The 22,845-nt window shown below is 40.1% G+C and overlaps 2 protein-coding genes and 1 long non-coding RNA gene across 6 annotated transcripts; 1 reads left to right on the top strand and 2 right to left on the bottom strand.

Moving 5' to 3' along the window:
- Positions 1–1,008: 1,008 nt before the first annotated feature.
- Positions 1,009–11,690, bottom strand: LOC132958182 (phospholipid scramblase 2-like). Of its 4 annotated transcripts, none has more exons than XM_061030839.1 (8): positions 11,542–11,690; positions 10,851–10,939; positions 6,018–6,313; positions 5,647–5,689; positions 5,241–5,461; positions 4,030–4,191; positions 3,130–3,291; positions 1,009–3,003 (listed from the first exon to the last, which is right to left on the bottom strand). In XM_061030839.1, the coding sequence occupies exons 2-8, from the start codon at positions 10,861–10,863 to the stop codon at positions 2,944–2,946; spliced, it is 957 nt and encodes a 318-aa protein (XP_060886822.1). In that variant the 5' UTR covers positions 10,864–10,939; positions 11,542–11,690; the 3' UTR covers positions 1,009–2,943. The 4 variants fall into 4 exon arrangements, with proteins under 4 accessions (XP_060886822.1, XP_060886824.1, XP_060886825.1 ...); XM_061030841.1 differs by having other exon boundaries at positions 10,851–10,936; positions 11,541–11,681; XM_061030842.1 differs by having other exon boundaries at positions 10,851–10,931; positions 11,516–11,634.
- Positions 11,691–16,425: 4,735 nt separating this feature from the next.
- Positions 16,426–17,970, top strand: LOC132958284 (uncharacterized). Its single transcript, XR_009666746.1, has 4 exons — positions 16,426–16,641; positions 16,759–16,964; positions 17,395–17,458; positions 17,730–17,970. It is a non-coding gene; the product is annotated as an uncharacterized LOC132958284 (long non-coding RNA).
- A 1,236-nt stretch (positions 17,971–19,206) lies between these two features.
- On the bottom strand, positions 19,207–22,744 carry phf23b (PHD finger protein 23b). The gene is made up of 5 exons (XM_061031010.1): positions 22,235–22,744; positions 20,750–20,781; positions 20,547–20,639; positions 19,830–20,445; positions 19,207–19,671 (listed from the first exon to the last, which is right to left on the bottom strand). The coding sequence occupies exons 1-5, from the start codon at positions 22,260–22,262 to the stop codon at positions 19,478–19,480; spliced, it is 963 nt and encodes a 320-aa protein (XP_060886993.1). The 5' UTR covers positions 22,263–22,744; the 3' UTR covers positions 19,207–19,477.
- Between the last annotated feature and the right edge of the window lie 101 nt (positions 22,745–22,845).

Below are 22,845 nucleotides of genomic sequence, written 5' to 3'. Positions count from 1 at the left end.
ATTCTGATCTACAAAGCCTTACTATTTTTTAAACTATAATTTAAAAAACAAAACCTGTGGCCCGCGAGCGATTCTAACACAAAGTTTGGACAACACTGTTATAAACTTACAATAAATGAGACTATATTTATTATACATTTACAATCATTTCTGTGTAGTATCCACAAAACAGACGTGTTTGTAACGGTATAAATTAACTGTCATTAATGTAATAGGAACATGTTTGCATCTTGTTTACAGATTTGGTTTCCTAATTTCATTTCAAAGCCTTGTTAGGCCCTGAAAGTCAAATTCAATCTTTGAGGGCCTTCAATTGGATATATATTTAAACAGAGAGGTCATGAACTCTCGTGCTGCTGAGGCATCCACCCATTCAACCACACCTTGTGTTTACAATAACCTGCCATGTTGGTTAGTTATACATTTTCTTTATGGAGCATATTTGTCAAGTTGTATTCTTCTTAGTGGTATGTGACTGAAAACTAGACGCACTGTGTACATAGACAAACCAGTGTAAATATGTTGCAGATTTCCATGTGCGTTGTAAGACCGGTTGCTAAGCCACTGCATTGTTGCTTCCTGTACGTTATGTCAATGGGGTTACATATTACTGAAGGAATTTAAGTGATTTTTCAGCAGTAATGAGGCACGGATGGACATGTGCAGACATGTACCGGTAATAAAATATGCTTGTATTTCCTTCAAGGTACCAGGAGATGGAGTGGTTTGATTTTCATTATGCTACCAGGGAAGAATTTGACTTCATTTCTACATCTGAAGTAGAACACACATGTTAGCATACAGAGAAATGCAGCTAACATTGACACCAACAGGGTGTGTGTGGTGTTCAGGTTACTCAGTAACTGAAGGGGAGTAGAGTAGAGAGATTTTCCTATCTTTTTTTCAAATGGAACCAGATGTTTCATATTGTGACCTAAAGGTTTCCAAGGCCCTTCCCAAAACTTTCCAGGACAATCACCAAAGTAGCAGAATAACACAAAACAGTAATACTTTTGCATTTTGATTTATTTTTTAAGCTAATACTTTTACATTCTGCATGTGATTCACAACCACAAAACATAACAGTTACAAATAAATGATAAAAGATATTTGTAATGGAACCTTTGGTGACTGATTCTCACAATCCTACTAGCTGCAGTTTGAACTGGTTTTAGAAAAGCAAGTGCTGTAGAAAACATCAAAACTGACCAAATACACAGATTGCATAAATTGTTGTGTACATACTTTGGTCCTTTCTTTCAAAGAGGTCAGATTGTACAGAATGTATTATATAGGATATGTTTGTATATGTATGCACAGACTTTAAGACACATTTGGTTACTGGCGTGTAATAAAGAGCTGCATTCTGGATTTGAGAGCACAAGTGGCATCCAAGCCTCACATGAGGCACACCCATGTTATCTTACAAGAAGGATTATTCGCTACAGAGCACAGATTTGCATTCAACTGCACTAAGATATATCTACAAACATGTTTTCTTTCCCATTCTCACGGCCATTGAAGGAGCTAAGACAGCATTTTTTTCATGACAAGTTCACATTCAGATTCTTTTAAAAGAACTGAAAGAAAGTGTGTTTTCTAAAACTGTCACTTCTGGGGTTTTCCGACCACTCTGAGGGCTGATTCATGTTCCTGCCCTCAACTTCCGCCTTTTTTATTTCCTATATTCACGACTTCTCCCATTTCACCTACATTCTCTGTCTCCTGTAACACTACACTGGCACACGTTCAACACAGGCAGCAATATCTGGAGAAATACACAGAGGGAGCGGGAGATGCTGTGACGACAGTCAGCATGGAAACGACTAACCACAGAGGGAAACATGAGCACATTTACCCTGCAGCCCAGTCTGTGCAGCATCTTTTTCAGACTATTTACACTAAGACACAGAGTTAGAGACAGAGCACTCTGGTACACACTGTTGGTATGTGTCAAATCGCACACTCACAACTTCAACCATGAGACATTAAACATTCTCCCTCTTCTCTCTAGCTAACTCATTTCTAACTTCCTTATCACGCCTTGATTATGGCAGCCTGTTAACTTAAGCTAGTGTTCAAGTTTTATAAGGTTTAAAGTCCAAAGCCATGCTAATGCACCTGGGAGATTGTACTAAGACAAAGCAATCATTTCAGCTAAAAGCTAGCATGCTAACATCTCATGCTAACCCAGGTGTATGGTTGATCAATTCTACCAACTTGGTTAGTATGGCTTACTGCATGCTAACATTTCCTGGTTAGCACTTAACACAACAACAGCCGAGGTTACTGGGTATAAAGTAAGCTTAGTAGGCATTTGGTAATGAATAGATTCATCTTAAAGGCAGTGTGGTTGTCTGTACCAAACATGGTAATCCATCTTATATGTATTTTTCACACCAAGTATGGTACAGACAGATAGGCATACAGAGCGTCCGCTAGCCGCTACATGTAGCATAGCTAAAAAATACAAGGCATAGAGTAATATCACAGTAATGCACTTACACAAGATATATTCTGGTTTCTTAATAGAACGCGAGTACAAGGGTCATAAACCAGTCACTACATGTAAATAATATGAAATCCACACTAGCAGTAGAGTAGTAGTAGTTAAAAGAACATGTGAGTAAGGTTGACTTTCTTTGGCAGGGATTAAATCTCAGCTGGACGTGCACTGGCTTGATACAAACAGAATACAAGTCTACAAAATGTATGGAGTGCTTTAAGAAAATGGTTATATGTTTCCCAGAGTCATTAACTGAGTTTGGATAGATCTTAAAAAACAATCCTTGGCAGACACCTGGAATCAGGAGTTAGTTTTCTTGTATTGGTCTGTGTGGAGAAAAAGATGGCACAGTATCGGCTGGAAGAAAGAATAAAACAAACAAACAAAGAACTTCAAGGACGAATGCATAACTACTTTTTTCCTATTGTTTTCCTCTGTTAAGAAAAGACCGTGCTGCGCTGGTTGGCCTCCCCGACCTTCTCAAAGAACATGAAATCCTGCAGATGAAAACAAATGAGACGTCAATTCATGCCCTAATTAGTCTGCAAGTAAGGCAGCATTTAAATTGGTGATATTTAAAGCAGGGATCGATCTCAAGAAAGAGGCTGTAAATATGGACTTACAATAAGGAAGCAGGCTCCCATCAGCACAGCTTTCATCTTCACGTCCATGTCCATCGGGAACTGGATGCCAAAGTTGTCCGTGTCTGTGAAGACTTCCTTCAACAGGCCGCTCCACTGCTTGCTGATGCGACCGATGGGCGTGTCACCGTCTTTACTCTTCAGCTGCAGAGTGACAGAAACATCCATGTTGAGTTTCATGTGTGGGGTTTAATTTGATGGAGGGAAGAAAGAGGAACTCTGGTTTGCTTTCTTGCAGAGTCAGATGAGAAGATTTGACACAATGTAACTGTTGGACGAGAATAAAGCTACAACCAGTTGTTTCTTCTTATTTTTTTATCTTAGCTTAGCATAAAGACTGGAAACAGGGAGATAGGAAGCTTGGTTGTGTTGAAAGATCACAAAATCAGTCAACAAGTACGTCTAAAATCAAACTGCACTACTGAAGAGGTGCATTGTCTTCTTGTAGTTTTGTTATTAAAATGAGGTTGCCGTGCAAACGATTAGAGACTCCATGCAGTCACTGCTCCTCGCAAAGAAAGAATCATTGTCATGACCTCCTGTAATACCACCCTGTTTTCATCGTAACATGTTCTGTAATAATTAAACAAATAAGACATAAAGTGTTGATTAGTGAGCATTAGACGTGCTGGGCTGGGAGATGGATTTTGTTACGTTTTGACCAAACTAGTTGTCGCCAACTGTTTCCAGTATTTATGCCAAGCTACGCTAATCGACTGCTTTCCGTAGCTTCGTATTTTATGAAAGGATATGAGAGTGGTACGGACCTTCTACTCGAAATCTTGGCAACAAAACGCAAAAAATTATTCTGCAAAATGTCGAACTACTTTACTGGCTGAATCACTCAAATGTACCATACTTGAGTTTTAACCTCAAACACACCTCAAAGTTGACGTCTCCACAGCAGTTGCAGGCGAAGCAGGGCCCCTCGAGTTTCATCACGGTCTCCTTGTTGGGTCCCTGGATGGAAAACTTTGGCACGAAAGGGTGCCAGTCCTGTTTGACGTAACCTACGGTGGTGCCCGGTGGTGCCTGGACCTCCATCTGCAGGTCACATACAGTTACATTAACATACTGCACACAATTACTAAGTCATCTCAGAGGGCTTAAAGTCTGGCCTCTCTGGACACTGAAAGCTATAAATAAAAAAATCACGGGGTTAGCATGTCATGCGGGGCTGCTGGAATGATAAGTGAGGCTCTGACTGCTCCATTGTGACACCACATAACAAAGGTAATACATCTCACATGGGTCCTGTCAGCCCAGTAAACAGAACTCCAGTATGTGAGTGTAGCTGTTTGGGTTTGGGCCAAAAGGAACCTTCTTCAGCCAGACTGGGGGACGATGTGATTAAACAAAGACAGACAGAGAGGGGCCTCAGAGGTGGAGGGATGGCAGAGGATCGGGGGAGTCCAGGAGATAGATTGGACGGACAAAGAGCCATTCATGGTCTTTAAAGAAACCCCGGACTGAACAGAGCGGAGGACAAAGACACCAAAGCAACACTCACCAGTAACACAAGCTGAAGAGGGAATAGGCAGAAAAGTCTAAACATGAGCTAATGAGAAAGGTTAGGCTACAAAAGTTTATGCTACTAGGTCCAAAAAGTTTTTTCCTTTGCATGTGATGCTTTTCAATCAGTAAAATAAGCTGCTTACCAGAAGTAGCATAAAAAGCTCTCTGGTAGTTTAGCATTGAATGGCCTGGATTTTACCCATCCAATCACACTGGATTTATTTCTTGGAAAATCAACCCGTGTCCACCTAGCGTTTTTTTCTGAGCGCCAGCGTCTTTTAAAAATGATCAACTCTTTAAGCAGTAAACTGTTTGTTCTTCTTTGTCAGAAGCGTTTCAGCTAACCAGCACGCTTAAATATTAACATTAACAGAGCAGCTTATCTTGGCACACTTTAGGCAAACATTGTAACACAGACATCTGAGTTTGTCGCCATGATTGCGGTGCATTCTCAAGACAATTAGGCGCTCAATGAACTATTGAATTCATACAATGTTTGTCTTTGAGTGGTGGTCAATATGATATGAGCTTATTAAGAAGTGATTTTGACGGGTGGGGACTTGTTTGCACATACAGACCTCTTGCAGGCAGCAGGGACACCAGCAGGAGACGCAGCGGAAAGGCCGGATGAGACGGATGACTTCCCTGTCCGTGTTGTCTTTGATCTTCATGTCGAAGCTGCGCAGAGAGCCACAGCAGTTCCTGGTGCAGCAGTCGTTCTTCTCTTTGGCTTTGTAGATCTTTTGGCCCAGACTGTTTTTAATCTCATACTGGTTGTTGGTCTCAAATCCGATGAATGCTGGGCGGGGTTGGAAATAGAGGTAGAAAAGGAAAATTCTTAGATAAGAAAGAAAGTCCAATCTTATCATTTTGATTTATGTCCAGAGGTTTTAAGTTCAAGGATGCAACAAAAAACATTACTGATTACATAGCTACTGATTATTTGCTGCTGACGAAGAGGGAAGTAAATATGTCACAACTTACCTTCTAGGAGTTCCACTTTCTGATGAATGAGGATCTGGTCTATCTTAAACCATAAGAAAAAGCAATGTTAGAGGGCAGACAAACAGGGAATAATGCTGCAAACATGATGTGACACTTCTGGTCTGAAGTGAGAGGTAAATTTCCCCTATGCCAGCACAAACCTGTTTACAGACATTTTTTAGGGCACTAACCCGTTGGCCTTTTATAATCTCAAGTGTCTCTTTTAACAATGAAGCCGTATGAAGGAGTGGTGCATGAGTAATCCGTCTAAGGTAAGCTAAAGACACTCAAACACTGGTGGAAATCACCTGATCTTATCCAAATTCAATGTGCTAAAGCAGTTTTCCATATCTTTGATTGCTTTGTCCTACCTGTGTCAGGTACTCCAGGCCCGGTGGCACCCCGACAGCAACCGCAGCCGGTGCACCAACAGGAGCAGGGGCGATCCCTCCAGGAGGGCCCCCATACTGCGGTCCTGGAACTGGTCCTGGGCCCACCTGACCGGGCTGGTACATGACAGGAGGCGGGCCTGAATTGTAGTCCATGAAGCCCGGTGGAGGGGCTTGATGGGGGTTGCCATACCCTGGAGCAGAGGGATAAGGCGCTACGGAGTGACCGCCGGGCTGAGTCATGGGATAGGGTGGCTGGTGCGGACCGCCTGGATAGCCTGAAGAAAAAAAAACATAATATTATTTTTAAAAAAGGTTGTCTACAGATGTATTTTTCATGAAGACTCATCAAATAAAGCAACAGACATTTTAGACACAAAACAAGAAAAATTACAAAACAAAGTTAAAAAGTTAAAAAAGAAGTCATAATAAAGGAAAACCAAACATAAGCCAACATAATAAATACTTAAAACTCACCAAAATGTTCTGCCCTTGCAAAGTAGACCAAAAAGAAAATGCAATAGCAACAAGCATTCAGGTCACCGCTGTGACTAAGACAGAGAGATCTGTCAGTGTGTGTGTTTGTGCGTGTGTGTGTGTGTGGATAATGGCAGTGCTCATGTGTGTGACTGAGTTTCCTGTGGATCATCCCCCTTTACCTGTGGGGTCAGCAGAGCCAATAAGCTACTTATTAGCCAAGCCACAAACTAGGCTGAGAGCATGAAGAGGGGCGGGCATAACCAAAGGTTGGTTAACGCTCTCTAAAGAAGAGTGGTTTACGAAAAAAAACACAAGCATAAAAACAGTTTCATTACTGGATTAAAGTCTTTGTTTGAGCTTGAGTTGAACAGCTGAAGACTGAAATACAACCCGTAGTTAAGATTAGCCCAGATTCCTCATATTGTTCATTTAAACATGATCACAGGAATGGGGTTCTTGTCTTTTCTCCTCACTGAAATAAACCCAGTGTCACAGCCTATGAGCACTCTGTTCTAATGACAATGAAGGGTTCACAGTTCATTTGTTTCTAATAACAAAAGCTTCTTCAAATCAAGCCTTTATGAAGTGAATAAAAGACTGTATGTTTGGTTTAACAGAGTTCAAAGCAATTACAGAACACTCTCTTCATAGGCAATATTTCAATCAGTTTGAAACAGCCAATTACATGACATGGATCATTGAGAGAGAGCTCAGCTGGCAATGACAAAGAAGTACCGGTAGGTGTGACAAAGAAGAGGCGTGCCTGAGGATGTCTGTGTTGAATAAAGTGGAATTGCGGACTGTCATGTGTTTACCCAGATTCATGTGTCATAGAGTCAACACTGAATGTCAACCAGAGAGAGGGCAGCTCAGACATTTAAACCAGATTCATATTTCTGACAGATTTCAAAGTATGCAAAAGAACATTCTCTATGTCCTCTTATTTTTAAAAGCCAACTAATACAATATAAAGGCCAAAGTAACACCTGGGGCCAGTACTACGAAACAGGATTGCAGAATGATCCGGAGCATGTTATGTTCGAGATAAGAGACCAACCTGTGAAAATCTCCACCCACTGACCAATCAGATCTTTTGATCGTGGAGCTCCCGGAGCTGATCGAGAGGAGGGAGAGAGACCGACAAACACTTCATGTGTCCCGTATAATAAAATGATAGTCCGTTAAGTTCATTATTATTGATGATCATCCTTCATCCTTCAACAGAGATTAAATAAAGCACCGGAGCCTTTTAGTCGTGTTTCTAAGATGTAAAATTACAAATAGCCTTCTTTGAATAGCCCTCTCTCTGGCTTTGAGTTATATCTTCATATGAATGTTTAGTGTCTCCATGCTGCTCTGTTTGTTATCGTCAGAGCTGCAGCTGAAATATAACTTCTCAAACTGTTATACTCGCCACATGAAAGAGTCAGAGCAACACATTCAGTTAAGGGAAAAAAACAGGAGTTATTATAATCAGTTCTAAGGTGAACTAACAATGGGAAAAAATATAATAATCCATAGTTTGCACATTAATACTCACTGATTTTCCAGTTGTCCTTCCTGCAGATGTGTATCTTTAGTCTTTGGCGGCCTGTTTGTCTTAAATGTCTTTATACTATTAATAGTTTGTTAGACATGATGATCGGCTGACGGCAGGCTCAGTCATGATTGTGAAAGGGTATATGAAGCTAACCTAGGGCTGGGCGATATGGACCAAAACTCATATCTCGATATTGTTTAGCTGAATGGCGATACTCGATATATATATTGATATGTATTTTATTAACAGTGAAAACATATGGAAAAATAAACTACCTGTTTGTGAATTTAAAAAGTAATATTATAAAATAAAAATGTTCCTTAAATACAATAAAAGAGAGAGAGAGGAGGAGCAGGGTTAGGAGGGACAGACAGTCAGTCATCATCAGTGAGATGAGAAAAAAGTGACCTGGCACCTCTGTAACATTATTTTAATGCAACGTAAACTATATCGATATTAACGATATTGTCTTACCCTATATCTTGTTTGAAAATATATCAATATATCTTAAAAACTCGATATATTACCCAGCCCTTAGCTAACCCCGCCCCTTTTATGTGAACGCGCTCTTGGAAACTCAAAGATATGTTAAACTTGCTTCATAGTATAGCTCACCAACCACAGCTGACAGCTACTTCTTGTTTTGTTTACAAATCTACATAAAACCAGTGTGGTTGATTTGAGCTGTTTTGCTTTTAAAAAATGTATTTGTTCTTACCATTACCATTTTTACAATTTTTATTGTATATTTTTGTCTTTTTATTATTTTGTATTATATGAATTTTCCTGTTTAATTCTAGGGCTACACCCTAGCCCTCTATTTCATTTGTCTCCTGCCTCTTCTCTATCGTCGTCCGTACTTCAGCAGTAGCACCATTGCAAACGAGGATTACCGTCCCTGCAACCCTGCAGCTTGAGTCTGGCTGCAGAAGTCATGTACACACTACACACCCATTCAAAAAGCCAAAGGTTTTTATAGCAGAAATGAACATGTTTACAGCCCAGGTCAAAAAATATGGATTTTATGAAAGATACGTGTTATCCATAGTTAGGCACGTAGCTGACCTAACTGACAGGCGAGCGCAATGTAACAGTTTGTCAAGAAGCTTAAAACCTGCCTCAGCTCCAGCTCTCAGCCTGTTGTTAGGTTGACACAGACAAGATGACTATTAAAGGTCAAGGTGGTATCGCCTCGGACTCTCAGCTTGGTCCTAATATAGCACAAGCACATTTTTAACAGTTTTGATGAAGTTGGACGGACTTTCTGGGTTCTTGCCATCATGGTTGAATACACTCATGATAAGTCTCTTTAGATACACAGGCTATCAAATAGTTTCAGGAGGAGGAAGGGGGAGGGTCACTGTAAGTTTCCAATGATGCTGCTGATTATTTATTTTCAGTCAAAGGCGGTCTGCTGTTTGACTGGTTTGCTGGTCTTGCTGTTTGACTGGTTTGAAATGATCTGTTTTGGGTAAACAGATTGTGTGCATACGTCACTGCTTTTTAATTCAGTTCAAATAAAAAAAAAGATCATTCTGTGTTTGATCTTGTGTTAGAAGACTTGTCAGGATTAAAGTCTTGATCTGTAATTGGAATTATAATGCAACAAATGATCCATTCATTGATTAGTTCAGGCAATATATGAATGAACTACAACATTGATGATCCGTGTATCACTTCCTGGATTTAGCATCTCGAAAGAATTTTCTGCTTTTCTATTTCATAGAATTGTAAATTCCATAAGTCTCAAATAAAGTGAAAACAATACGGCTCGAAGAGATACTACAACGCTTTGTTTTTCTGTGTAACCGGTTAGAGTAAACAATAGACAAACACTCCATATTAACTAACCTTCTTGCACCACATCCCACCTTTAAAACACTACAATAGTGAATCATTCATACCAGGTGGGTTTGTCACCAGAGTAGAGACCCTCCTTTAGAGGTTTTCCAGATGACTAAGAATCAAACTGAAAGGATTGTTATTAAGTTTGTTTCCTGCTGACCTGAGAGCTAACACAACTGTTTCCACGCTGAAACCTTCTTGGAATTAGACTTGGTGGTTAATGAATATGTTTGTCTACATGAGTCTGTGGTTCTTTTTCTATAGTAGGTGTTTGTTTGTTTCCTCTTGGGGGGGGAGTATGTTTATTAAAATCAACATACTTTACAGATGCATCGTGCAAAAAGATAGCGTCTCAATTGTTTCATAAAGTTACTAAACTGGTTTTTATTTGCATGGCAGGACAGTCCATCTATAAAAAGCTGTTTCAGAGGTCATTGTAGAGGACCATTTCATATTGACAACTGACTTTATGTCGTTAAAACACAAATCCAGAAGCCACTTCTGCCTTTCAACAAGAGCCAGATGTCAAAAGAGGACGTGGGTATTTTGTTCTGCAAGAGGCTTCATGTTGCTCCGCCTCTTTCCACATTCCTTCCTCGACTTGCAGGAAACACAACAGAGAATTTGAAAACCAGCATGTTTGCTGGAAAAGCTTCCCTCACGTCCACATGCAACCGTGCCAACACAACGGCACCTTTCACCTCCTTAACTGCTCTTTTCCATCCTGAAGGAGGAGCCTTACGCTGGACCTGTGAGCCTAAATCAGACGTGTTTTCTCTACCAATTTCATGCAAGAGGAAGAAGCAAACCTCTAAGAAAGACAGGACTAATTTAAAAAAAAAAAACAGAATCTCTTATTTTCCCACTTAAAAGCCAAACTACAGAGTTGAAATAAGACACAAATCTAGTTCGTTTTTTCACTTTCCAAGCTGCAAAGTTTCTTAACTTACCAGGAGCGGACATTTCGAGGGAATATCTGAAGCTTTTCTGGATGCTGAGTAAAAAGAACTCTCACTTCCCGGTTCACTACCCTGGTCTCCATGGGAAACAGGAGGAATGGGAGGGAAAGAGAGGGGGTGGGGTGTGATTAAAAACAAAGCAGAGGGAGTTGGTTAGGGAAATCACCGTATTAAATAACTCATATTGTCCCATAATCACAATCTTGTTTGCACACAAAGGTTTTATATGTTTATGACCACAACATTAAAAGTCCAGTGACTTCATTAAACAAATCAGATAATACAGAAGAGACTCCAGGACAGCAAGGACATGTTTTGTTCTTGATGCTGCATGTTTGAGAGCTGAGATGCATGTAAGTGGGTGTGGCATTTTTCAGCAGAGGAAGAGGGATGGTCCTATATTTTTCCACTGGACCTATACCAGTAATATCCTCTGCTGCTTTTTATGCTTTAATATTTTAAGCACAACCAATATAAATGAATAGATGACTTAAGATTGGTGTGTGAAGCTCATAGAAAGTCATTAAAAAATGAGTTTTGGAAATGTCCACCACATGCCCCCTCTGCTTATCTCTTGTTCAATGTGTCTGGTAAAGGCCAGATAAAAATAGACAAAACTAAAGCCTCCTAGTCGCCTCATATTAACAAGAATGTACCTGTTAAGTGACTTTTAAATCCCACCTCTCTGGTCGCTGTTGTCTTCTCGGCTCCTACTAGAAAAGTGTAGAGATTAATGACGTGAAAAAGGAAACAAAAAAGCCTAAACCTCGGAGCCAAACACACGCTTTTTGTCGTCTTCTTCCAAACCTGCTCCGCGTTGCTGCTCTGTTTACGTCACTCCTCCCTACTTGAACTTCCTCCTCCCCTTTCAGGCACGAACGTCTTTTCTAGAGGCTACCGTGTGAAGCCGTCACACACAAACACTTTCTAATTTAATGGGCTCTGTGAAAACAGAGTACATACAGCCTGTGGTTTTCACTGAGGGGTTATCTGTCATGGACGGGCACATGTAGGATTTGCATCATGTAAAAATGACTATTTATTATCAGCGGCACAGGGAGGGGCTGGTCTCCTAGCAACAACCACCAGAGAGCGCCAAGACCTCGTCAGTGACAGTCACATGCAATCTGTCCATCTACAAGAACACATGACAACATGACATGAGAAGTCATGAGAGAATTGCAGGGAAAGAAACCTACTATAAATAATTCTTACTGTACAAAAAAGGTATAACAGTTAGACAGTTTTAAGAAATGTTGTTTGCATTGATTTAGATTGTTTTAATCTACTGGTCACTAATTTTAAATTTTTTATTTTATCTGCAGATGCCAATTAAAATATCAAAACAATTGAAACCACTTTTTTAGTATTTTTGACTAATATATTTTATGTTTTTCTCTCATTCATAAAAAAGCATAAATGCTTAAGATATTAGTAGCCTATAAGTAAGGCAGCATGAAAACAATAAAGTATTTAAAGTAGCCTAGTATAGTATTCTCTGCTATAGTAACCTCTTCCTAAATTTACCGAGTTACTTTCCACTATTGACTCCAACTAAATAAAAGTAAACAAACTCAAATAATCTAAAATCAAATAAAAGCCATATTAAAAAAATTAAATAAACCTAGGCTACATCGAGGTGAAATAATTAAACTAAGCTCTTCCGCCTCCTAGTGGCCAATACACATACATACACACACACACACACACACACACACACACACACACACACACACACAGACACGCACACACACACATTTGAACAAAAACAACATAAACAGCTTCATCATCAATATCATCATCATTAACATTCTAATAAAAACATTATTTTCTTTTGCAGATTTTCACAAATATTCTGTTGAACTGTATGAAAGTTGTGGATAGAAAAAAGCAGCTTCATCTGCACTTTCCTTTTATATGGGAAATTAAAATGTTACCCTTCTGTGTAACAGACCTGGGAATTTTGATATCTTTAGTTCATTTCATTCGTCTGTTAGTGTTTCTCTGAACAAAACAAACACAAATAGCAATTTGGCATTCCATTTTCAAATGATTTAACATCTGTTTGTTTGTTTTTTCAATCATTTGGTACTGTTCCCATGTTAATCCTTTCTAACATTGCTGATAATGTGAAGGGAACAGTCTCTGTCGGAATCTATATTTGGCACCTGCTCCAACACAGTTACTTATAGGGCACTGAACCAGGGCGGGGTGTGAGAGGAGACATTTAGGCACACATCACACACACAAACACACACACACACGCGCGCACACACACACACACACACACACACACACAGGACACAGAAGAAGAAACATTAGGCCATAAACAATTGAATCAAGGCAATACACACAGACAGAAAAAGGTGGGTCACACAGACATACACTAAATACTTAATTATTGGATCCCTCAATAACTGTATTCAAACTCCTTAAATCTTTAACCTTTATTGTGCAGCAAATACTCCTAAAAACCAGTACATAGTTTGCTTAAATACTGCAGTGTATTGGGATTAAATGTAGAACTCTCAGCCTGTTGTGCTTACTCATTATTCCTTTTTGCATTACAATAAAAACAATACTTGTTTAATATATAGCAAATCTGTAAAATGAAACAAAATCATCATTTAAGTAGACTATACTAAAGTTAGGCTATATTGACAATGTGCAAATCAATTAGCCTACAAAGTATTGCTATTTATACCAAAAAATGTAAAATAATGCCTCAAAAAATGACGACAAAGGCAGTTAGAGTAATAGTTGGACATTTAAACTTACTTTCCAATTCTTTATAGGCTACTTAGCCTCAGCTAGCAGCAGACCATTATCTTAAATTAGCTGCTATTATCAAATAGCATCAATATTATCAACACATAAAACCACAACTTCAGATTTTTACACTTCAATTTAAGTAGAGATTAAATATGAAACACATAAACTGTTACTTATTGTGCTTAAGACATGGTAGAAGGAGGTTTGTTATCTTTGGAGAGAGCAGGGCTAAACATTTTCACCTGTTTCCAGTCTTTATGCTAGGCTAGGCTAAGCTAACTATTTACTCAACCCTGAGAGTGGGGCTGTTTTTAATCAATATTTCGACAAGAAAGCTACTAGTATTTTTAAAGCACAAACTTTCATGAAAGCTGTAAGAATGTTTGATTGGTTAGGCCTATTTGAAACAGACGTAATATAAAATCTATGAGATTTACAACACAATCAATGGATGATATTTTCATGTCAAAAAACTATACTAACAAGCATTTGCCTAACATTGAAATCCTGAACAAACATGAGTCTATGGATGAAATAAATGCATTTGAACCTGTTAAACCTGGGGTTCCTACTCGATTTTATCAGGTCCTATAGCAGAGTTAAGGTTATCACATTCGACATGAGGGGCTAATAGATGAGACCTGGGATGAATGTTTAAAGAGTATACTTTATCGTTCAGTAAATGTAATACACAATTTAATACAGTTTAAAAACACATCACAAATTCTACCACTAAAGGGACATTTTATTGCCAAGAAATTCTACTTCAAATACCCTCAATTTTTTACGTAATATAATTTTAATGACACTTTGAGTAATCTTTTTCTCAAAACCTGAACCTAATACTGTAGCCAGAACTTAATCCTAACTAAATACAAAATGACCATTTCAAAGTATGATATAAATTAACGTCTTTTGGAGAACATTTGGTCGTGTATTACAGTAAGACGAAACACACACACACACACACACACACACACACACACACACACACACACACAAACACGGTCACACGCCCAGCCGAGGCTCCTAATGAGGCCTGTCTCTGATAATGAAGCTAATCAGTGCAGCCTATCTGGCCTCTGTCTCTGCTCACATAAAGCCAGCCTTGCCTTGGTTTATTTATACACGTCTGATCTATCAGCAGCTCTGTTTGGTGGGCCTCAAAGTCCCAGAATAGAAATAATTAGGACAGGGCGGGAAAGGAGGAAAAGTGAAAACGTGTCTGAATGTGCATACTCTCAGAGCAGACCCCCTGCCCACCCCATCCTCTGCCAATCTCTCCATCCATCCCTGCTACACTGTCTCCGCTCTGTTTTGTTTCAGCAGCAGGCCGGCAGGGTGGAGGAGTGAAGTGGAGACTGATGTGTGTGGTCTGGATTGGATGGCAATCTGTGGGTGTAGTAGGGCGAAGCAGAGTGATCAAGCTTCTCAGATTACCACACACACTGGGTTTCTGATACTATCTGCGATCCCTCTGTCTCTGCACTTCCATCTGTCAAAACACACTGAGTTAGTGAGAGAACGATTATTGTCATAACTCATCCAGCAATTTAATTCAGTGTCTCAGTCCATTCTGAATGATTAATGAAACATAAATGTCAAATGGTTGCGTTCTTTTGAGTTTAATGTTTCATTAGGTTGTTAATCATATCTATTTTATCTCAAAGTTTGCAAAAGATCTACTACGTCAGTAAAAATGTTATTGCATATTTTTAGAAAAAGGCGAATCAGCTGAATGATGCAAAATAAAAGGAAAAAGTTGCATCTTTTTGAAAGCACTGGCAGATAGTAGAAATAGTTTGAGGAGAGGCAAGAATGTTTAAAAGCCGGATGTGTGGGTTGTGCAATAGCATCATGGTGTTCCTATATGTTTTTATATTTTCTAACCTTTGCTACCTTATCGTTCATGCTGTGTTTTTGCAGATCTTGTGCAATAATGTACAATATACCGTATGTTGTTTTGTTTTGTTTTGCATTGGTATGTGCCTGTGTTCTGAATACATGTGGATGTGTTTTGTATTGTTTTTATTTATTGATTCTAGTGGAAGCAGCTGAATGTTTGGCAGCACTTTGAGTCCAAGACAAATTTCCCAGAGGGGACAATAAAGTGTACTGTACCGTACCGTACCAAAAGCCCTGTTTCCACCAAGCACTCTGGTTTGGTTCAGTACAGTTTGGTACGGTAAACCCTGAACTTGCTTGCGTTTCCACAGCCAACCAATGTTTCTTTTTAAATAATGATATGAGCAATATTGTCGAGCCAAATTGTCAAACTTCCTATAACTCAAATAAGAAGATATTAAAGACATGTTCATGGAGGCAGCTTCCTGCAGATCATGTACAGCACCACCCCAATGCAAGCCTGTAAACAGAAGCTACAACAACAATGACCTTATCTCACTTCCAATTCTCCTCAAATCAGGCAGCAAAGAGAATAGGGAGGGGGGGGGGGGTTTGTGTGTGTGTGTACGTGTAGTGTGTGTGTGTGTGTGTGTGTGTGTGTGTGGAGACAGGGCAGCAGATGTAATTGGCATGTCTGAGACCACAAATGCTCCCACACACAAAAGGACACGCACACGCGCACACACACACACACACACACACACACACACACACACACACACACACACACACACACACACACACACACACACACACACACACACACACACACACACACACACACACACTTAGCCTAAACAGCCCCTGGTGCCAGCCCATGATATAAACCCACCCTATATGCATGGGTACATATACTACCCTGCACAGAGTGGGCAACAGATCAGAAGAGGTCCAACCTTTGAACCGGCCTGTAAGACAGAAAAACACAAAGAAAGAGATTTAAGGTAAGCATGGTGTATGTCTATAATCTATACTGTCTTGTGTTGCTTTCACTGACCCTTCTTTTCTTTGCAGATGCTCATCCAGATGTGTGCTACCTTTCCTGACTCTTTATGTTTTGCTGGAGGAAATTTCTGCTGCTGCTTTGCCAAGCAGAAACAAAAGGGTAGGCATCTATACATCCTTTCAACTCACTGAAAAGATCCTCTGCAGGTATTTTAAGCATTTTGTGTGTGTGTGTGTGCGCGCGTGTGACGTTTTACAATCTGATTATCCTTATCAGGACGTGAACAGGCTGGACCATGATCTGTTCCCTCGCCTGCCTGATCGCTCAGACGACGGAGACCTCTCTGTGGGTGATGCTGGGGAAATGAGCAGGGATTTGGACGTCCATAAGTCTCGGTCAGAGACTTTTGTGGACCCAACAGAAAACTTTACCCAGCGTCAGATCCACCAATACCAGTACAACCGCAAGGCAAATGAAAAGAGGTGAGGCCCGAATGATGGAAAGCTTGTGTCAAGTAGATCTGAAGGCACATGGAGGCAGCAGTAGATGAGTCTGTAGGGACTTAGGTTGGGAACCATAGGGTCACTGGTTCAAGTCCTGGTACGAGTCATAATATGGATGTTGGTCTAAGGGATTTATAAAGTATGTAAAAAATAATAATAACAGATGTGAATTTCACAGAAGTGTTATTTAAGTTAAAATCCATTCTTCTTATTTTAAAGATGTAATAAGATGTTTATGTTGTTGCTTTTGAGTTCAAAAATGAAATACAAAGTTTACATTTTTGATTCTAATGATGAAATGTGTGATACAAAGTTAATACAGTGTGATGGAGAAGTGTGCATACTGCGTCAAAAGTAACCCTTCGTCCAAATGATGACTGGTTTCTTTCCCCCTTCCCCTTGTCTGCAGGAGGAAGGTTGCTCCTCTGGACTCCATCGGCAGCTTTCAAATGTCCAGTTCCAGAAACCGAAAGGTGACCTTTAAGAGGAAATCTTGTGTGAAAACTGTTGATTAAGCTAAATTATAGAGGCTATACTGACGCTTTGAAGTGCTGATTAACACTGTTTAAACATTTATTGGAGAAATGTACCCTTCTAAAAACCTGTTTCTAAGCAAATCAATTATTATAATCTAAGCATATCGCTCTAAAAGAGTAGTGTAACAGTACAGTGTAAATGAGAACTAAAGGCTAAGTAGTTATGGTGACAAATGAAAAACTGAGCATTTGTGTTTTGTTGTTCCAGGATGAACCGGATGTAGACTGGGAAGAATTCAGAGAATAGATAACAAGACAACAACTGAATACTACACATTTCCTCGGTGTTAATCCTTGTTTCATGTTCATTATATTTATTCATGAACTCATATTTAACTCACTGCCGCTAACAAGTGAGATGCCTGTTGACCTACTCCCTCTAGTGGTGGAAGATAAACATGACAAGCACTTCCTGTGTGCAACGTTTTCAATAAAGGTTTCAAAATAAATGTTTGTGGGTTGTTGTTTTTTTTCTACAAAATTAATTAGGTCTATCTACACTTGTTATGTTCCCAAAGACTTTTATTTTTCAAGCTACAGTTAAAGAAAACAATATCAGACTGCAGAAAATATAGATTTTGCTCGGGTATTTTCTCTCTTCACTTTCACATATGTACAGTTGTCAAAGAACAAGATATGTACACAGAATTAAAGTCATAGAGAGAGTGCAACTGCTACTGGAGACTTACCGACACTCCCACCAACAAAAAGAAAAAAAAAAGCACATGGTAAAACCAAACAACATAAACAAATGCCGCAAACCTACGCGGTTTCAACTTCTTTTCTGTACACTACAAACTTTGTTCTCAAGGTGAGACAATCTTACGTCCGTTCTCTTATGCAGGCGCATCTCTAATCCCGCCTCTCAGAAAGCTAAGAAATAAACGTTTACATGAAACAGAAAAACAAATACTTTTTTGTACAACCATTCATAAACAAGCCTCAGAGCCACTGTGATAGTGTAAAGCACTGCTGAACCTCAAGTCTTACAGCAACATTACCCCCTCATTTAAGATGAACATGGAAAACAAAAAACACATGAAACAAAAATAAACAATGTAAATGTTGTTCATGGTAAAAACAAAATGGCTATCAATGATTGATTAAACAAGCCAGACAGGCAGAAACATTAAGCGCTCAATCATGAAAGTATACAGCGACATGCTAACCAAGTTCAGATTTAATTAGCCGCAGCTCTACTTCTGAGAAGTACCATCCGTTAACGCACCGGGAATGGTAATAGGGTTTTTTTTTTTTGTTTTTTTTTTAAAGTGCACTGCCCAAAGAATTGTCTGTGTGCAATTTGAAATGCAGCAGTTTAGATGCTTAACAATCAATTTAGACAGATTTGATCAACTCAAAGATCACTTACTCTAGAGTATCTCTACATTTTAAGTTCAGTGATCATCACTGATGACCAAAAGAAAAATGCAAACTCAGACAAAAATACAATAGAAATCAGACGAGCTGCCCACCTAGCATCATGACAAACCTCTAAACAAATAACAGGAGTGACATTTTCCCGCTCTTCAACTCTATATTTTGACAACTTGCATTGATTTAAAGTCAAACTGAAAATGGAATTCCTTGAGTCACTAAAAAGAAAAAATAGTAACTGATTAGTCGCTATCCTCAAGAAATAATGAGCCAGAATTCACCTTAACAGCACAATCTAAGACAAGAAAGCCAATTATTGAAGGTATTTATTATTAAAAAGAAATCATCGCCACTGCTGCCTTGTGTCCAGTTCTTCTCTGTAGCCAAAGAAAAGTAAGAAGAAAGTGAGGGATAAATAAGAATGGTTGATTGTCAAAAAGAAATCCTAACAAGTGACAATACAGTCGTCATCCAGGTGATAATTTAGGCTGTTTTGGCTGTAGGCATCAAAGAAAACAAGTGTCAGGAGGACAGCAAAAACTGGGGGAGTGCGAAATGTCCCTCCCATCCTCTTCATATCTAAGTGTCTTTTTTGTTTCCCGACCGCCTCGTGTCCCTGCACTTGTGGCAGTAAAAGATGTCTGGAACGTTGGATTTCTTGATCTTGGCGCATGATAAGTGCACCCATATGCCGCACTGGTTGCATTCGATCATCGGTCGTCCTGCAAAGGGCTTCCCACAGTAACAGGTGATCAAGTCCCATGAATCATCCCCTGTGTAGACAGAATAGAAAACAGTGTTAAGAAATGATGTGTGTTATAATAAATTGTCGGCAGCGCACAAAACAATCCAAGAATTTGGTAATAAAAATGTCAACGTGTGCTGCAGAGACTTCTTAATAAATGACTTTAAAGGACAAAAGCAGTTATACCTGACTCCACCATAATGTCTTCATCTGCGATCCATGTCTCACCCTCACTGGAGCTCATGTCTGCTTCCCTCATCGACTCATCCGGCTGCATCTTCCCCAACCCCCGCACGCTTGAGTTGGAGCCCCCGTGTCCCATCAGCTCGTCTCTACCAGGTCGTACCTCTGCATGTGAGTGCCGCGCCTCAGAGTCTGTCTCGCTTTGAGCAGTTGAACTTTTGAGCTTCTTAGGTTTGGGCTGTTTTGAGTTTTTGCTGCGTTTAATGCGTGCTCTTTTCTCGCCTTCGCTGCTGCCACTATCTACCGCTGTCATGGCAGAACCCAGCGACAACTTTTTAAGTTTTTTGTCCTTCTTCCGCTCTGCCTTACTGCTTGCCTGGCTCTCATATAAGGAGTCTTTAAGGCGCATCTTGTCCAGTAGAGTGCTATCAGAGTGCATACGGCGGATGTTTTTGCCCTTATTCGCCCGGGCTTTACGGACAAATGTGTGGATGGTGTGGATGTCAGAGCTTCCATCTGCCCAAGTGTTGCCTGTTGAGCAGCTTCCTCCACCACCTCCATCAGCTGACAACCCTGAACTGTGTGCAGAACTTGATGATGTTGGGGACCAAGAACTTTCCTGCAAGACATAAAAAAAAAAAACATTGAGATATATTTTTCCTGTTAACAGACACAAACAATCCTTTCTTAAAATCCATGGCGTCATTTGTTGCAGCTTACCTCTTTTGAACTGGGGATGTAGCCAGCGTATGCCAGGACGAAGCTGCAGAACTTGTTAAAGTCCTCAACAGTCCTCTTTTTCCTCTCTGGGGGCTACAGATAGCACAAAGGTTTCTGGTTAAGCGAATGCAGCTTATCCACACAAAGAGCTATTCGATTAACGACCAACATGTTTAATTCAACATAACATTTCTAGAACTTACCAAAGGTTCCGTTTTACACGACAAAAGTGAATCTGTTGGGAGAAAAACAAATATATAATTCAAAAGTTAGACATTTTACAAGGACCTCAACCTCATTAGCACACAGTTGCATAGGGGTGTAATGGGACATGTGGATCAAACCTTACTGCTCAAAGGCTTAATCTGAGTTATTAGTAATGAGCATGGGTGGGCAACTGGCGGCCCGGGGGCCACATGCGGCCCCCCATCAACTCTCAACGTGGCCCTCAGGTCAATTTTTACACGTCAATTATTTGGAAACATTGAGAAAACATGATGAAATCTGCCATGAAATCATGAAAACCAGAAATATGTCCATAATAATAATAATAATCACTGGTATATGTTGAGTTAAATTTGAGAGATAATAGTTTTTGTAATCGTTTAATGTGGCCCTCTGGCAGAGAAAATTACATGAATGTGGCCCTTGCTGTGACCAAAGTTGCCCATCCCAGATGTAATGAGCATGGTGGCCTTATATTTGAGTCATGTTGAGTTCAGACAGTTAAATTTAAACTATTTGAGCGGAGAAATAATCAAGTTTGTCTTCGGATATGTTAAAGTCTGCAAACAACCGCAACCGGTGTCACTTTGTCACCATCGGAACTTAAAACAAAATGTGAATATATAAGCTTCAGGTAATGATAAATGAGTGTCGTTTGGTGTTAAAGTTAATAGTAATACTATGCATCGTAAAAAAATGTAGTCAACAGAGCTCTTTTATTTGAATACAAAGGTTTAAACTAGTCATATTGTGCTGCCTGAATGCTACCTGCTAATGTTAGCTGACATTTAGAGGAGACGCTAACACAACACGTTATGTCGTTTACAGAAACAAAGAAGGCGCAAAAAAGGGGGTTTGAATTGACATTAGTTCCTCACTACGCGGAGATAGTGCGCTGCTTATCTTCCCCGCACTTAAACTAAGCACACATAGTGGGGTTAATCACGATCTGAACTTGTGCTAACCAGCTAATCACGCTAGCCTTCTTTGAAATGGAAGCAGGGAGGGCTGATTAGCAAAAAGTTAGCTTCCCGTTAGCAATGTTTTACATCAAACAACCTTGTCAGCGTTCACATTTAAGTCTATATTAAACGGAGATAATGTGGCTGAGTGAGGTTTTAAATGTAGGTGAAGCTGACACATTGCAGGTGTTTTTAGTTTAAGGTTGTAAGATAATGTTAGGTATGAGGTGGATCCGCGCGTTAACTAAACAGAGAGCTTATTTTACTTACTTCACATTAAATTAGCGATATTTACCATGCAATATGTAAGAAAACAGTTTAAAATAACTTTTCTGACATATTAAGGGCAGAACAGAAGTTGGTCAAGAGCACGTCGTGTTATTAATACAGCATACGCAACACTAAGGTTATGCATAACTTAGCGATCTCAGTGCGGACAACAACATGTATTAACACAGGAGCTGCTGCTTCGTTAAACAGTCTGATAATCATGAAACATACCTTGATGCTCGGACATTATGTCGAGCATTGTCGCCACACCAACAAGGCCTCGAGTCCAGATACAGAAGCAGCAGCAGGCGAGCTAGCCGGAGAGTAGCGGCCGTCGCGCTGTGCCTTTCCCCCCCGGCGTGGCTGCACCTCACCGCCGGGCAACTTTTTAAATCAGCAGCAGCGATCCAACGAAACCCTCGTCCTTTAGTTAGTCCACTTTCAGGTCCGAGTAGATCCGTTACTAGGGCTAACGTTTGCCTACCTACCGCCCGAGCTGTCGCCACACCAACGATATTAGCCTGACAAAATACTAATTCCTCTGTTGCTTAACGTGGTGCACTTAAAGCCCCCCTATTCTCCGTCACTACATTTATATAACCATTCGTGGGGGGAAAAAATGGCAGAAACTCCCTCAGCATGTCGCGAATGCTATCTCATGTTAGTCCATACTGGGAACTTCTCCAGTAGTCTTCGTTTCTTCGCTGTGTGCAGCACAAAAACGACGGGAGTTTTGACTTTATTCCGCACGGTGCGCGGCACAAACCTCTTGAGGCAGCCAGCGCAGTGCTACGCGTGAGGCATGCTGGGTAACGTAGTTCACCGAGTCGTAACTCGCCCTG

The sequence above is a fragment of the Labrus mixtus genome, chromosome 23 (genome assembly GCF_963584025.1).
Source record: "Labrus mixtus chromosome 23, fLabMix1.1, whole genome shotgun sequence".
NCBI lineage: Eukaryota > Metazoa > Chordata > Actinopteri > Labriformes > Labridae > Labrus > Labrus mixtus.
This window is presented reverse-complemented; position numbering and strand designations above follow the sequence as displayed.